The sequence below is a fragment of the Oryza sativa genome, chromosome 3, assembly GCF_034140825.1.
Source record: "Oryza sativa Japonica Group chromosome 3, ASM3414082v1".
NCBI classification, from domain to species: Eukaryota; Viridiplantae; Streptophyta; class Magnoliopsida; order Poales; family Poaceae; genus Oryza; species Oryza sativa.
The window spans coordinates 15,986,740-16,001,082 of record NC_089037.1 but is presented as its reverse complement, the minus strand read 5'-3'; the positions used below and the strand labels follow the sequence as shown (position 1 = coordinate 16,001,082).

Below are 14,343 nucleotides of genomic sequence, written 5' to 3'. Positions count from 1 at the left end.
AATTTAAGATATGTTTGTTGTTCGTAAGCAATCGACCACCTCGCACAAAAATGTGACTTTGTGAATTTGAATATAACCTCAGCATCCGGCCAAAAAATTCAAAGAATACCACAAAATTTCAAGGGTACCAATAAATACAACATGAATCATCAAAACGGTCTATACCACACAAGATTCTTTGCCCTAGTTAAAACATAGTATAAATTTGAACCTAATCTTTGTGGTTTACAGAGCCAAAGCCAAGCGAAATTAGCATCACACAATTCACACGGACAGCAACGGAACACTTACATTAACACGGATTAGAGACAGGTGAATTACAATGTAATTGTATCTAGCCATGCACAGTGCCAAAGAGGCAGCACCGCTAGAATAAGACGCAAACGAATCAGACTAACAAAATAAGAGTCACCAGACACACTGACAATATGCTGAGTATTTTTGACAGATCCACCAATAAGACGAATACAGCACCATCATGAGAAACATATTGTTCCACAAAATACACCCTACTCAGATTGTTCTTATAAGCAAAAGATTAAAACCCACTACTAACACTACGACGCATGCTTCATTTGTCAAAGGAATCGCCGAGGGGAATTTAAGCCCTCTCACCACGAATCCTCCTAGCCAGCTGAATGTCCTTAGGCATGATGGTCACACGCTTGGCATGAATGGCGCACAGGTTGGTGTCCTCGAAGAGACCAACAAGGTATGCCTCCGCAGCCTCCTGGAGGGCAAGGACAGCATGGCTCTGGAAACGCAGATCGGTCTGCAAAACAACAAAGCCAAGTTCAATCGATAAGCCATCACAAACAATCCAAATTTGAAAGCAATCAAATTATGCCATGAACTTTTGAGATACCAACCTTGAAGTCCTGTGCAATTTCCCTAACAAGCCTCTGGAAGGGCAGCTTCCTGATCAAAAGCTCAGTACTCTTCTGGTACTTGCGAATCTCACTGTTTTATAAGCACAATAGTAGCAAAACAAATAAGCAAAAGCATATCAAAGACCACATGGAGGTAACCATCCCAGGAATTTGATACTAACCGGAGGGCAACAGTTCCAGGGCGGTAACGGTGGGGCTTCTTAACTCCTCCAGTGGTGGGAGCAGACTTACGAGCAGCCTGCACAGAGATGGTGATGTAAGACCATCTGTCGAAATCACTCTGTGTTTAACAAAGCAAAAGGCAAGTATGAAAAGAATTATACCTTGGTGGCAAGCTGCTTCCTGGGAGCCTTTCCTCCTGTGGACTTACGAGCGGTCTGCTTGGTACGGGCCATCTATGTTACAAAAAGGAATAACATGTTACAGACAGAATATGCTGTGACAAAAATGTAATAAAATTCTAGAGTGGAAGTAAGCACTTTCTGTAATAACACCACAGAAACAAGTAACAATTCAAAAAAAAAACAATATGCTAGAGATTGACCTAAGAAAGCAACATGTTTCTGTCAAAATTTTGTGAGTTCCATTGAAAACATTGATTATGGACACAATTTATTGTTCTTAACCTGATTAACGGATGGCAAAGTAACTATATAAAAAATAGTAAGCAGGAATAACAGCCTATCTCTATAAACAGATTCAAATTGATGGTTTCAAGCAAAGCAACAACTCTACTTACTAATGGATAGAAACCTAAAGAGAACATCTGTAAGTTCCCGACACAGTAAAACATACAACATTGAATTAACTGAACAAACTAATACACAGCACTCTCCTAAATAAAACAAAAATAAGAGTGCCATTATGCCAAAGCAATGTATTATATCAATCATAGCTTGATTTCTGTACATCCACAAACTAACATTGAAACAGAATGAAGGAGAAATAGACCTTACAATTACAGGTCTAATAACAGAGGATTGAGAGCCTCTGGCACAAGTCATTAAAAATATTGGACAAAAACTTATAACCCAACAAATATAGAAAATGCAGCATAGCTATACCAAGTAAACAATAAACAATTGTACGGAGTATCCATATTAACGCAAGTTGCAATGCAACCCAGGGGAGGTACAAACTAACTACTACACAATGGCATCAGTATAACTACTATGCTTTTTCAATCATAACATTGCGATATCATCGAGCAGTGACGCCATATTCATCCGTTCATATCCAGAAAGGGCACGGCAACAATAAAATAGCTAGTCTAAATTCACCCGAGTAAATAATTCGTGCCAATCACATACAGCCGCCACTCGCCTACAAAATCCCAAGGGGAATCCTAAATACAAGTTTACGATGCGTATCCACTATATCACCAATAAACCCTAATTCCCAAAACGTTGCAGGTAAATTAAAGCTAAACAACCTAAAATTCACCAAGAAACCCTAATTCCCAAAACGTTGCAGGTAAATTAGAGCTAAACAACCTAAAATTCAACGGCAAATCCCATCAGCACTCCAATTACCTAGTCAAAAACTACAGGACTACACAGCCCTGGAATATCAGACGATTAGACCACAACCAAACCAGCAAATCACACGGGGCTGGCATTCACCGGGCGAAACGGCGCAAAAACAAGCAGATCACCCGAGAAAACCCCCCAAATCGCCAAATTCCCCCCACCCCCAAGCCCTAACCCACCCAATCCCCCAAGCCCCCAACCAACCGACCTCAACGGAGAATCTCAATACCCCGCCGGGGTCGCAGCAAACGAGACGAAAAGAAAGAGAGAGGGGGAAACTTCGCCGTGATGCTTACCTCTCTCCTCTCGCAAGCGCCGTTCCTCTCTTCACGCTTCGAATCGGGGGAGCGCGAGGAGGAGGAAGAAGAAGAAGAAACCGCAGAAAAATTGCTCAGCCAAGCGGCGGCCTCCTATTTATAGCGAGGAATCCCCCACCCCCCGCCCGGTTGGTATATCCGCCCGCGTGGTCGGACGGCCGAGATCGTCCGCGGGTGTGTTTCCTCCGCCACGATCGGACGGCGGTGGGGGTGGGAGCCGGGGGGTGAGTGACTGCCCGCGGATCGCCAGCGTGGATCCCTGGGCTCTGATTGGCCCGAACTGGCGTGCCGCGGATCGGTGGTCCCACGGATCAGTGAGAGGCGGAGCGTGTCTCTGTGTGTGTGGGTGTCCGTACCGCAACGTGACGGGAGTGTGCGGCTGCGGAGAGGAGGGGGAGAGGTTGGTTGTGGCGTTCCTCTCGCGGGGGCCGTTTGATTTGGTGCGGGGGCCATCCACGTGGCACGATGACGCTGGGGGTGTTCTTTTGCCGCATGTGCTCAACTGCAGTTTTGTCACTCGTCAGCCAGGGAAAACCGAAGGAAAAGGCTATACGTAATAACTTTTTTTACTAAATTCTTACTAACACTGATGTGTCATGCTATGAGTGCATCTAGATTTTTTGTAACTTCTATCTACTTAAATCAAACGGTTGAGATGATTGTTAGTAAAAGTTTAGTAAGAAAAATTTAATACGTGTAGCATTGCTCAAAACCAAAAGGTTAATTCGAGCCATGTCATTATCGATATGCCATTTGGCATAAAAATATCTTTATAATTCATCTATCCGTAACTGCGTCACTGAATTTTAAAAAATTAGAACCGTACTGCCGTCACGTTTTCCATTCATTCTCCATGTTCTTTCTTCTCTCTTCCCATCCTTTTCTCCATGTTCTTTCTTCTCTCTTCCCATCCTTTTGTTTTGTGACAGCGGCGGTAGCTATGCAAGCAGCGGCGCGACGGTTGGCGACACAGGGACCCACTGCCCCCATCCCTCCTCCTCCCTCTCCCTCGCAAGTCGCAACATAGTGGCAACGGAGTAAAAATCGACGAGATTCCCCCAGCACAGCCTCTAGGGTTGGAGGTGGTGGGGGGTGGCCAGGACACCAATGGGGCCTACCCCCATCGCCAACCATCACACGGAGGAGCGTTGGGTGGCTATGCTTGGAACACATCCCCAGCGACAAGCTTCCACCTGTAAGCTTGTTTGCTTGCAGTGCCGCTCTCTCTGTCGCCGAACTCCTTGTACTATGTGAGGTCATGCCGCACGGTGCACAACAAGATATCACCACTCTTCGCGGTGGAGCTCGAGCTCCTCCTCTGTAGCAACCACTACTTCATCTCCACCTGCGGCAAGGGTTACATGTTCCCATCCCCACTCAGCTACGCTATGTGCTCCTTCTTCGTGTTTGGCTCTGGTGCAACGACAAAGGACATGATGCACCAATGGGGTCCGTGTGCACATGAGGAAGAAGTGTGGAAAACATGACGGTCGTGGCATGGTTTAAAATTTGTAAAAATTTAGTAACACAGCTACAATGAATGAATTGTAATAATATTTATCTGAAATAATATATTTGTAGTGACATGAATCGAATTAAAAAAAAAAACACTTTAGGGATGATGGGAAGATCTCGTACTCCTATACTAGTATCAATGGCTTTTCAAATTAAAAAGGGAAAAACATGCCAGTGCTACTAATATATACCCCTACGAGGTGTTTTAGTTTTATCTGAAATTAAAGTTTTTTCAATTTTTTTCGAATTTATAAAAGACAATATTACTAGCAGTAAGGATTTCTTTAGAATAAATGCTAGTGATGTTTTTTTATTCCTTCCAATAAATAATATTGTTCTTTTAGTTCTAACAATACTTAGCATGCGTTCGATTCTTCGGTTGGAGGGAGCAACTCTCTTATTTTATGTTAGCAAAGCTACCTGAACCGCTAAAGATGTGTTTTATAAGTTGTTTTAAAAAAAACTAATAGCATCATCGGTTACCCTAATAAGTCAAATGCAAAGCCAAAACCAAAATTTAAATTTTTAAACTTAATTTTTAAAGTTGATTTTTCTTTTTCAATATTATCTTTTAAATCACGGAGACATATATAAAAGTTGTACCTATAAATTAATTTTTATTTTTTAACCGTTTTGGCTTATTAAAAATATGGACAACTGATGAATACCTAAATAAATATATTTTTAAGTTGTAATAATTAATATTCAATTAATCATACACTAATGACTTTGTCTCATTTTAAGTGCCATCGGAAAATTCATCCAAAATCTCTCCATAACGCAGCCTCACGAGTATTAACAACACGTATTTGCATGTTTAAAATAGAACGCTATAAAAATATAGCGAACATGGGAAAATATACTATACTGAACACGGGAAAATATAGCAAATGGGAGATCTGAAAACCATGGCTTTATATTCTTTACAACCTAGTGAGGATTAAAGCATGTATATTTCGTATAGGAAGAAAATTTTACTCCAAAAAACTCATATTTTATATTCTTTTTTCAAAGAATTCTTAACGCTAGCGTTCAGCCTCCATCATAAATGCTAGTACAAATTAATACTACAGAATAGACGTTTCCTAATAGTTCAGATTTATTGTAGTAGTAAGTGTTTCATATGTCCAAAATCCTTACATTACATTTTAGGGGGGATGGAGGGAGTAGTATTGTAAAACCTAACGTCTCGAAAATTTTCAAAACCATTCTCTACATTTTCATGAGATTGGAGACTATCCCGTGTATCCGATCAGCCATCTTACCTGATCTGTCAGTCGGCAAAGAGAGTTGTTTAAACCGAATTAGTCCTTTGGCTTGGTTGGACTGGAGCGTAGGGTTTTAACAAACGCACAAACTTCTACTGCTTCAGAGTAGTCCTGCTGATTAATCCCCACCGTTTCGCATATAGCTAATCTGAAGAGCAAACGGGGGTGCTTTGGCACTCAAAGTAGGTCATCCAAATTTCAGATGACCTGATCAACCTGCTGCTTAGCAACTGGTAGGTGCAACCACACGCACTACCAACACTGCCAAGTTGGCTGAACAATGGTCATACTCATGTAGAGTGCAAAGTCACTCGCGTCTAATTGCCGTGCACCGCTAACTCCATAGCGTAGACGACAATACATAAACAGAGAAAGTAAAGAACTTAAGATTTATGTCAACACATTTTCCCAAGCGAGCAACCACATTATCCTGAGAAAACAGTTATGGAAGATCAGTCAAGGGAGGAAGATCATAGCTGTAATGTGAGTTTCTCAGCAGTGCAGAGGATGATCGTTTAGGTAGAGTCAACAGATGTCATTCTTCAAATAAAAAAAGAAATCTCTTATTTGTAAATCTCTCCAAAAAAAAGGACGATCCCTCCGATTCTGATAACATGACGCCAGTTACCAACGAAGAGAGCCCGGACAACAACGTATGTTCTCCCCTTTGCACATGCTTACAGAGGTCCAGGGAAGGTGCCGTTTTCCCGTTGCTCATTCCAACGCTCAACCTGAAAATCAAACACGTTAATGGTGTTAAGGTGTACAGGATCAAATCATTGAAGTTCTGATTAAATGATAGTGCTATGATCTTGATTAAAGGGTACCCATATCAGCCAAGTAATTGTGGATCCAATTATGGTTTGCATGTGTGCAAGTAGAAAACTTGTATCGATTTGCTTATATTTTAAGCACATGCATAGACCAAGTTGCACAAGCTAGTATGTACCAATAAAGCCAATGTGGAGTAATTAGGCTGAAACATATCATTCACAAAGAAACCATACATATAGATTCACACGTAAATGCAGTTGTGCTAAACACAAGACAATAAGAGCAATCGCTTCAAAGTTGAAAGAAGGATATAGCATTATCTCAAGAAATTATCAGAAGCAACTAAGTGTGTAGCTCAGATATTTCTTGAATATAGATGTACTGAGTCATCAATTGCCTTTGCCATTTGCCGAAGGTAACAATTTAGCACTTAAAATCAGAATCTACTATCGCCATTCAGTCATGTAACCGTGTAGGGCAAAACTGGCCATGACATGAACAGCCATAGGTAGCCATAACAAATCTCGGGAGATAATTAACATATCCAACTAACAAACTTAACAAACCAATATTATGAGGTGACCAAAATTCACTGATCCTTAATAAATCGTGGGTTAATAGCTAAACCAATACAAAGGCAGATTAACTGGGACACCACAAATTTTTAAATAATATTTTAAAAAGTTATTCAAGCAGTGTCGTGTATATCTAAATAATCATTTTAAGAACTATGTGCACATGCATTGCAATGGGAATTCAGAAGTTGGTTTTCTTATAATGGAGAATACCGAATAAATTTTCTGACAATACATGAGATTTGTATAAGGAAAGTTGGCTAAATGGGGAATCACAGGCCGATGGAGGGATGAAGGGCCCACATGTTGCCGCTTCTTTTTTTATGAAAGAAGAGGTGTGAGGATTTGGTTTGGAACCAATCATCAACTTCACCAACTCTAACATTAAAGTAGTTATGGCAACAGTATCACTCTAGGCTGTTATGGTGAAACTGGAGTAGATACAAAAATTGTGATGAGGACCAAAGAATCTCCACAAGTCACATGAGTACCTATTTTACTTACAGGGACAGAAGGAAGAAGAGTTTAAAAGTGCTGAAAGCAATGTTCAAAAAACAGGAGATACATACCCATTCGCCTGGGCAAAGAGATCGATAGTATTTTGCAAACTTATCACACTCAGGAGCATCCTCCCCTTTCGCAGCTACGCACCTGATAAATAAGCACATCTTTTGATAATCAAGTCATCAACACAACTAAACCAATGGATTTCTTTCATAACAGTAAACCAACTAATAAACTCAATTCCCTGAAAGAGCATAGTTGTACCTGTGATACTCAACATAGCGTGTGAAACAGTGCCTTGTTTGATTTGTTGTTGGGAAACGGAAATCTGCTGGAGCCGTTTCGATCTGTATATTAAAACATGCTTAGTATAATAATCATTATAACAAATATCCTATCATTTTCTTTTGCAGTAGGAAACCTTAATCTCTGGTTTCTCCTCAGCCTCTTCCTCAGCAGTCTCATTCGTTTCCTCTGCTGCAGGGTTGGTGTCTTCAACTTCTGACTTGTCAGCAACTTCTTGCACTTCAGAAGTTTCAGGGTTCACTTCCACAGCTGTTGCAGTCTCATCAGCTTGAGGGGTTTCATCATTCGTTACAGAGATACTTTCAGCCTCCTGGGGCTTATCCTCAACTGCCTTTTCAACTGGGGCTTCCTGTGGAGGAAGTGAGTATTCCTGCGAATGAAAGTCAAGTCCAAAAATCATTCTTTCTAGATTGCCAAAGATCAATAGCATAGGGACTAATATATTAAATAGTAATCAGATAATGAAATGGAGAAGTGACCACTTCATTTGAACACCAACAAGCATATATTACTTATTCAAGAAAGATCGCGGGTACGGCTATTGGGAGGTTTTCTTAGTTTGAAAACCTTATTGAATTGTTCAGAGTACAACTGTACAAGTATAATACTCCCTACGTCCCATAATATAAGGGATTTTGAGTTTTTGCTTGCAATGTTTGACCACTCGTCTTATTCAATTTTTTTTTGCAAATATAAAAAACGGAAAGTTGTGCTTAAAGTATTTTAGATAATAAAGTAAGTCACAAAGAAAATAAATAATAATTCTGAAATTTTTTGAATAAGACGAATGGTCAAACAGTGCAAGCAAAAACTCAAAATCCCTTATATTATGGGACGGAGGGAGTAGTGTTTTTTAGGGGTATTGTTGTCTTTTCCCATCTCTCGTACAAAATATATTTTATACGAGAGAGAGGAGAAAAGACCATAATACATTAATACCCTAAAACACACTACGACACTTGTACTCTTAACAAGAATTAGGTCACAACTTCTATGACATGACATGTGATAAACACCTAACTGTCCTTCTAAACTGTTGGACCAAAATATCACATAGTAATCAGATAATGAAATAGAAAAGTGACCACTTCATTTGAACACCAACAAGCATATATGCTGATTCAAGAAAAATCGCAGGAATAGCTATTGGGAGGTTTTCTTGCTTTGAAAACCTTATTGCCTTAGAGTTGTTAAGAGTACTAAGTATACTAGAGTGTGCTTTAGGGGTATTATGGTCCTTTCCCATCTCTTGTACAAAATATATTTAGCACAGAAATATATATTGTACAAGAGACAGGAAAATACCAAAATACCCTAGAACACACTATTATACTTACACTCTTAACAAGAATTAAGTCCCATCTTTTATAACATAAGCTATGCTAAACACCTAACTGTCCTAAAATGTTACTTGGTACACACCTATGTTTCCTTCATATTGAGAAATTCCTATCGTTAAAACATAGCAATTCACACTCAAACCAATGACCCAGAATTCGTTGATACAAACAAATAACCTCCCCACTTTTTCTAAGCCAATGGCAATGGGTTAGTTCTTCATGCAACATTGTCAGACTTTTCTCCTTTTATTTTGCATTTTCAACTAGAAAAACAGCACAGATATCAAACTACGTAGATTGTATCAAAAAATATCTTGTTGAGAAGTATTAAAGCATACTTTTTGGAACAATTTGGTATTATTAGGAACTTAACTATGGTAGATTACTGTCAGTAAGAAGAAGTTAGAAATCCATTCTGAAAAATAGATGTTTTCGAAAAAGTTTCTAGATATTTACATATTTCCATGCAAGACTAGGTTCTTACAACACAGAAAATATCCAACGTTGGTCTTTTTTTTAATAGATTAGACCAATAGTCATTTTCCATGCAGCAATATCCTAGTCCTACAAGGAAACATGTTTGGAACTTGACACATAGAAACCTCACCTAAAATATCTAATCTCTAGAAAAGTTCCTGCTCCCTGCGTTCCTAAATACTTGACACCGTTGACTGCACTATTCAAGCTCAGAATACTTGGATCACTTGTGTATTGTTCAGTTATGTTAAATGAAAATAATATGGTTACATCTATGATTCAACGTGTTTTAATAGCATCATATTGGTTTAAGTATTTAAAAATCTATTGATAAAAAAGTAGTGGTTAATATTGTGACAATGCAGTACACAGTGTCAAATAATTAGAAACGGGGAGAGTATACTTTTCAGGTGTTGTAAAAATCCTACCACAAACTACTTACTTTTTTACTACAACGAATCCTTCAATTCCCATCACACATTCAGGTTTTCATCCTGGAACCTACCACATTACTCAAACCTCCACACGCGCAGGGGCCAATCCCCTCCAACCCTGAAGATACAGCACCTAGATGCAAATTTCGAGCCCAATCACCACCCAGCACGAAATTAATCACCATCAGGAGCAACCCAAACCCCAAAATTCCAAACCCATCCAGAAACCCTCCTAATCCTACCTACCTCAAAGGCCTTCCAGTGCCAGGACGAACAAAGCGAAACCTAATCACCGAGCCAACCAACCACCCTATCTCGGTAGAGGAGACGGGGAGACGCGCAGATCTGGGAGGCGACAGCGGCGCCTTAGATCTACCGAATCACCGAACAGTGAAAGGAAAGGAAAGGAGAACACATCGCGCGCGCGCGCGCGCGCCAGGGGTTACGCACGAGAAGAGGGGGATGGAAGGGGTGGAGGGGATTCCGCTTACCTCGGCGAGCGACGGGGCCTTGGCTTCGGCGGCCATGGCGGCGCGGGGCGCTGCGGTGGTGGCGATGGAAGCTTCTAGAAGTGGCGGCGGCGGCGAGAGAGTGGGAGGAGGGCGAGCAGGGAGGCGATAATAAAAGAGTAGTAGTAGTAGTAGTAGTAGAGTTAGGTGGAGACTGCGAGAGGGGGATTGATCGGTTGGTAGGCCTGGGCTGCAAAACTCGGGAGGAGCAAATGGGCCCGGAAATTTTAGTTGGGCCGAAGAAATGGCTAGCGCGTGTCGCTGTGTGGGTATATTGTTTCGGAAAAAATACACCGTACTCTAAATTATGGATTTTCGTGTCCAACTTTGACTGTCTATCTTATATGAAATTTTTTTATAATTTATATTTTTATTGTTGTTAGATGATAAAACATGATTAATATTTTATACGTGAATTGTCTTTTTATTTTTTTTCAAATAAGACAGACAGTCAAACGTTGGGCACGGAAACCAGGGCTTGTCTTTTTTTGGGACGGAGGGAGTAGGTCCCTTGACTTGTCATCGAGTTACAAAATCGCCCCCCAACCATAAAACCGGATACAACACATCCCCAATTTACAAAACCAGTGCAAACTAGATCCCTCGGCGGTTTTGACTCCGGTTTTATCCGATGTGGCAACTGACTCAACGTGGGATCCACGTGAGCCCCATACGTCTGACCACACCATCATCATCTCTTTCCTCTCCTCTCCCTTCCTCCTCCTCTCTCTCTCCCTTTCTAGGAATAAATTTCTAAATTTATCACCGAGTCTGAATTCCATCACTGAATCGTAATTTTTTTGCGGGGAAGGGTAGAAATATATTACTCAATCAAAGTGTCATCACAGACTAATTGTGATATGAAATTACAATTCTCTTCCAACCAAAAATCAGAAACATTTTCAGACTAGGCTGTATTCGCTAGCATATGGCTAACCGCCTAACCCGATTCTGGCTTAGAAATATCTGATATGACTCATCTCTACTTCTAAAACCAGTGCAAATTAGATCACAAAACGCTAAGGACAGAGTTGAAACAAAATAGAGAGATGTGCCACTTGCTTGCTTTACTCTATTTTAGACCAAGTTTAGACTAATATTAGTGCCTGAGTTTGAATTGAGGTAGATGTACATATAGTGAAATGAATAAACTATAGATAAAATATTTTTCTTGACTAGGTTCCTAAGCACCCCCTCTCTGCCCCTGCAAAAACGGTTTGGACGACGATCACCATCCCTCTCTTTCCCCTCTTCTCTCCCTTCCTTTCCTCCTCATCGGGTGACGGTGGTGGTGGCACTCTCTTTCGGTCTTTCCCCTGCCATCACCGCATCACCATTCATATAATACTACCTCTTTCTCAAATTATAAATCCTATATTTTTTACATGGTATTTAATAATATAGTTTGACTAGTATTTTATTCCATTTTACGATCCCAACAAATATAAAATTAGCATCACATGAAGTATTTTAAAATATGAATATAGTAATATAACATGAATAATACTTAGTATAAATAGGATATACAGTAGATAGTATGATTATTAGTTAAAAGCTATCTAGTTTAATTTTTCATAGAAAGGGCACGGAGGGAGTACATGCTCTTTTGCTTGGGCGATACCGGCACAGTTTCGCGTGCACGTTCCAAATTAAACCCCTCATACGGTAACGAACACGCACCCAGCTAGCTAGAAGTAGACACACGCTAAGCTTGCTTGCTACGCGTGCGGCGTGCGCGACACCATCGAGTCGGCGAAAGCGACCGACCGACCGGGCGGGCATGAACAGTGCATCTCATACCGGGCGGGCATGAACTGTATACACGCTTCCAGGCTTCCAGCAACTTCAGAACAGTGTACGCACCTGTGTCGCGCATGCAGGGCAGGGCAAGGACAGCAGTTCGTATAGCTTTTTTTTTTCTTTCTTTTCTTGGATGAACACGTACGTACCTGTGAACCGCTACAAATCTTTCCCCTTCCATTATACAGCGAGGAGGTTGAGGGCTTGTTCTAATAAATCAAAGCTAAATACAAAATATGAAGTTTGATCAACGTAGATTTTTTATATTGATTTTCAAATCGTTAAAAAAATATATAAAAACTTTACCTATAAATTACTTTTCATTCCTAATAAATTGTTTTGACTTATTAAGAAATATGGGTAACCAATGAGGAGCTGACACTGTGTTTCATGTTCTGTGTGGCTGCAAAGATCTCTCATTATTTTTAGTGATATAAATATGTACGGGACTACGGGTCATCCTTTATAAGTGGCATTAATTTGTTTGGTATAAGAAGAATATATGTCAAAACCTCATAAAGTCCTCTTTTGCTTATCATGTGGCCTGGAGTGATGACATGTACTCCCTCCGTCCTCATGTGGCCTGGAGCGATGACATGTACTCCCTCCGTCCCCAAAATAAGTACAATTTTCAAAATAAGTATAATTTTATATTGTTTGTGTTGAACTTTTGACCGTTCGTCTTATTTAAAATTCTTTTATGGTTTGTACTTTTATTATTACTAGATGATAAAACATAAATAATACTTTATGTATGACTATTTTTATTTTTTTTAAATAAGACGAATGGATAAATGTTAGACACAGATATTTATGGCTGCACTTATTTTGGACGGATGTAGTAGTTCGCACTCGTACATGTTCCAATATTATTATTATTTTCTGCTATTCCAAGATCTCGAGATGTGTCTCCATCTTGTCCAATGATATATAGTTTTCTAACGAGGGAATTTAGGTGAGCTTTCATTACGTCAAAGATCGTGCGCTCGGGCCTCGGGGTATAGGATACATGATTTTATCACTAGAATTCAAAGTTTGGTGTTCACTCTATTACACACATGCAGATATATTCAATTTTTGATGTTAGGAATTTTTACGATTGGCCTTGCATGCTTTATTATAGTGTTAAGATGGTGCGCTTGTGGCTATGTGTGCGTAATATAATTATTAGAGATGCCAATTTTGCTCACATGGATGGGTATCCGCGAATACCCGACCTTATGAACACGGACATGGGTGTAATATTTTATCCGTGTGCAGCCCACCTAATACCCGATAATATAGTAGGCAGTAATCGGGTCTTATTTTTACCCGTAGATAACCCATACCTAACCCGATGTATGTATTATTGATTTTGGCCCATCTCTTCATCCTCATACCCCTTTCTCTTGGTCTATTTAACCCATTAACCAGGGACATATATATATATATATATATATATATATATATATATATATATATATATATATATATATATATATATATATATATATATATATATATATATATATATATATATATATATATATATATATATATATATATATATATATATATATATATATATATATATATAACCAACAACATACAACCCTAGGGTTGTTTCTATCCCTCCTCAGTGCTTGCTTCAAGGTGGCAGTGGCGCAACTAGCGGCGGCGACATGAGCAAGCGACGGCGGTGGCTCTCAAGGCAACGACAGATCCCAGAGCAGTGGCGTCGGGTGCCCTCTGGGTATCCACCGGGCATGCCTGTACCCATATGGGCATGGGTACGAGCATAAAGTTTTGCCCGCTGCTGCTATCCGACATGATTCGGGTGGGTATTGACGTGCATGGTATTGCTCCGCCTGTGCCCGATCCGACCTGTTGCCATCCCTAATAATTATGTTTATGAGCCTTTTATGTAATTGAAAACAATCGGCTTTTTTTTGGAGCTTTTAAATTCTGTCCCAATTTCAGTCTTCATGAATGCGATAATTGGATGGAAATCACAATGGCTACAAGTAAACAATGGAGGTTCATTACTTAAAAATACCCACGAATTTCATTCAGTTTTATATGGTTTAGTTTCGCTTGGAGAAAAGCTAAATTGACTTCAATGTCGA

At 39.9% G+C, this 14,343-nt stretch overlaps 2 protein-coding genes across 2 annotated transcripts; both read right to left on the bottom strand.

The window, feature by feature from the left end:
• Positions 1 to 271: 271 nt before the first annotated feature.
• Positions 272 to 2,808, bottom strand: LOC4333019 (histone H3.3). Its single transcript, XM_015775051.3, has 5 exons — positions 2,716 to 2,808; positions 1,214 to 1,285; positions 1,052 to 1,128; positions 870 to 960; positions 272 to 772 (listed from the first exon to the last, which is right to left on the bottom strand). Exons 2-5 carry the CDS (start codon positions 1,283 to 1,285, stop codon positions 602 to 604), a joined length of 411 nt encoding a protein of 136 aa, XP_015630537.1. The 5' UTR covers positions 2,716 to 2,808; the 3' UTR covers positions 272 to 601.
• Positions 2,809 to 5,894: 3,086 nt separating this feature from the next.
• LOC4333018 (cytochrome c oxidase subunit 6b-1) lies at positions 5,895 to 10,545 on the bottom strand. Its single transcript, XM_015775050.3, has 5 exons — positions 10,421 to 10,545; positions 7,794 to 8,048; positions 7,637 to 7,719; positions 7,438 to 7,519; positions 5,895 to 6,250 (listed from the first exon to the last, which is right to left on the bottom strand). The coding sequence occupies exons 1-5, from the start codon at positions 10,454 to 10,456 to the stop codon at positions 6,197 to 6,199; spliced, it is 510 nt and encodes a 169-aa protein (XP_015630536.1). The 5' UTR covers positions 10,457 to 10,545; the 3' UTR covers positions 5,895 to 6,196.
• Between the last annotated feature and the right edge of the window lie 3,798 nt (positions 10,546 to 14,343).

Bases quoted from the DNA above. Each gene is read 5' to 3' on its own strand.
- LOC4333018 (XM_015775050.3), bottom strand. From the start codon at position 10,456: ATGGCCGCCGAAGCCAAGGCCCCGTCGCTCGCCGAG. The intron at 7,520-7,636 runs GTACAACTATGC...CTTATTTATCAG, and splicing joins CGCTATGTTGAGTATCACAG to GTGCGTAGCTGCGAAAGGGG. The intron at 6,251-7,437 runs GTATGTATCTCC...TTTGATTTTCAG, and splicing joins CTCTTTGCCCAGGCGAATGG to GTTGAGCGTTGGAATGAGCA.
- LOC4333019 (XM_015775051.3), bottom strand. From the start codon at position 1,285: ATGGCCCGTACCAAGCAGACCGCTCGTAAGTCCACAGGAGGAAAGGCT. The intron at 1,129-1,213 runs GTATAATTCTTT...ATCTCTGTGCAG, and splicing joins GGAAGCAGCTTGCCACCAAG to GCTGCTCGTAAGTCTGCTCC. The intron at 773-869 runs GTTGGTATCTCA...GTTGTTTTGCAG, and splicing joins AAATTGCACAGGACTTCAAG to ACCGATCTGCGTTTCCAGAG.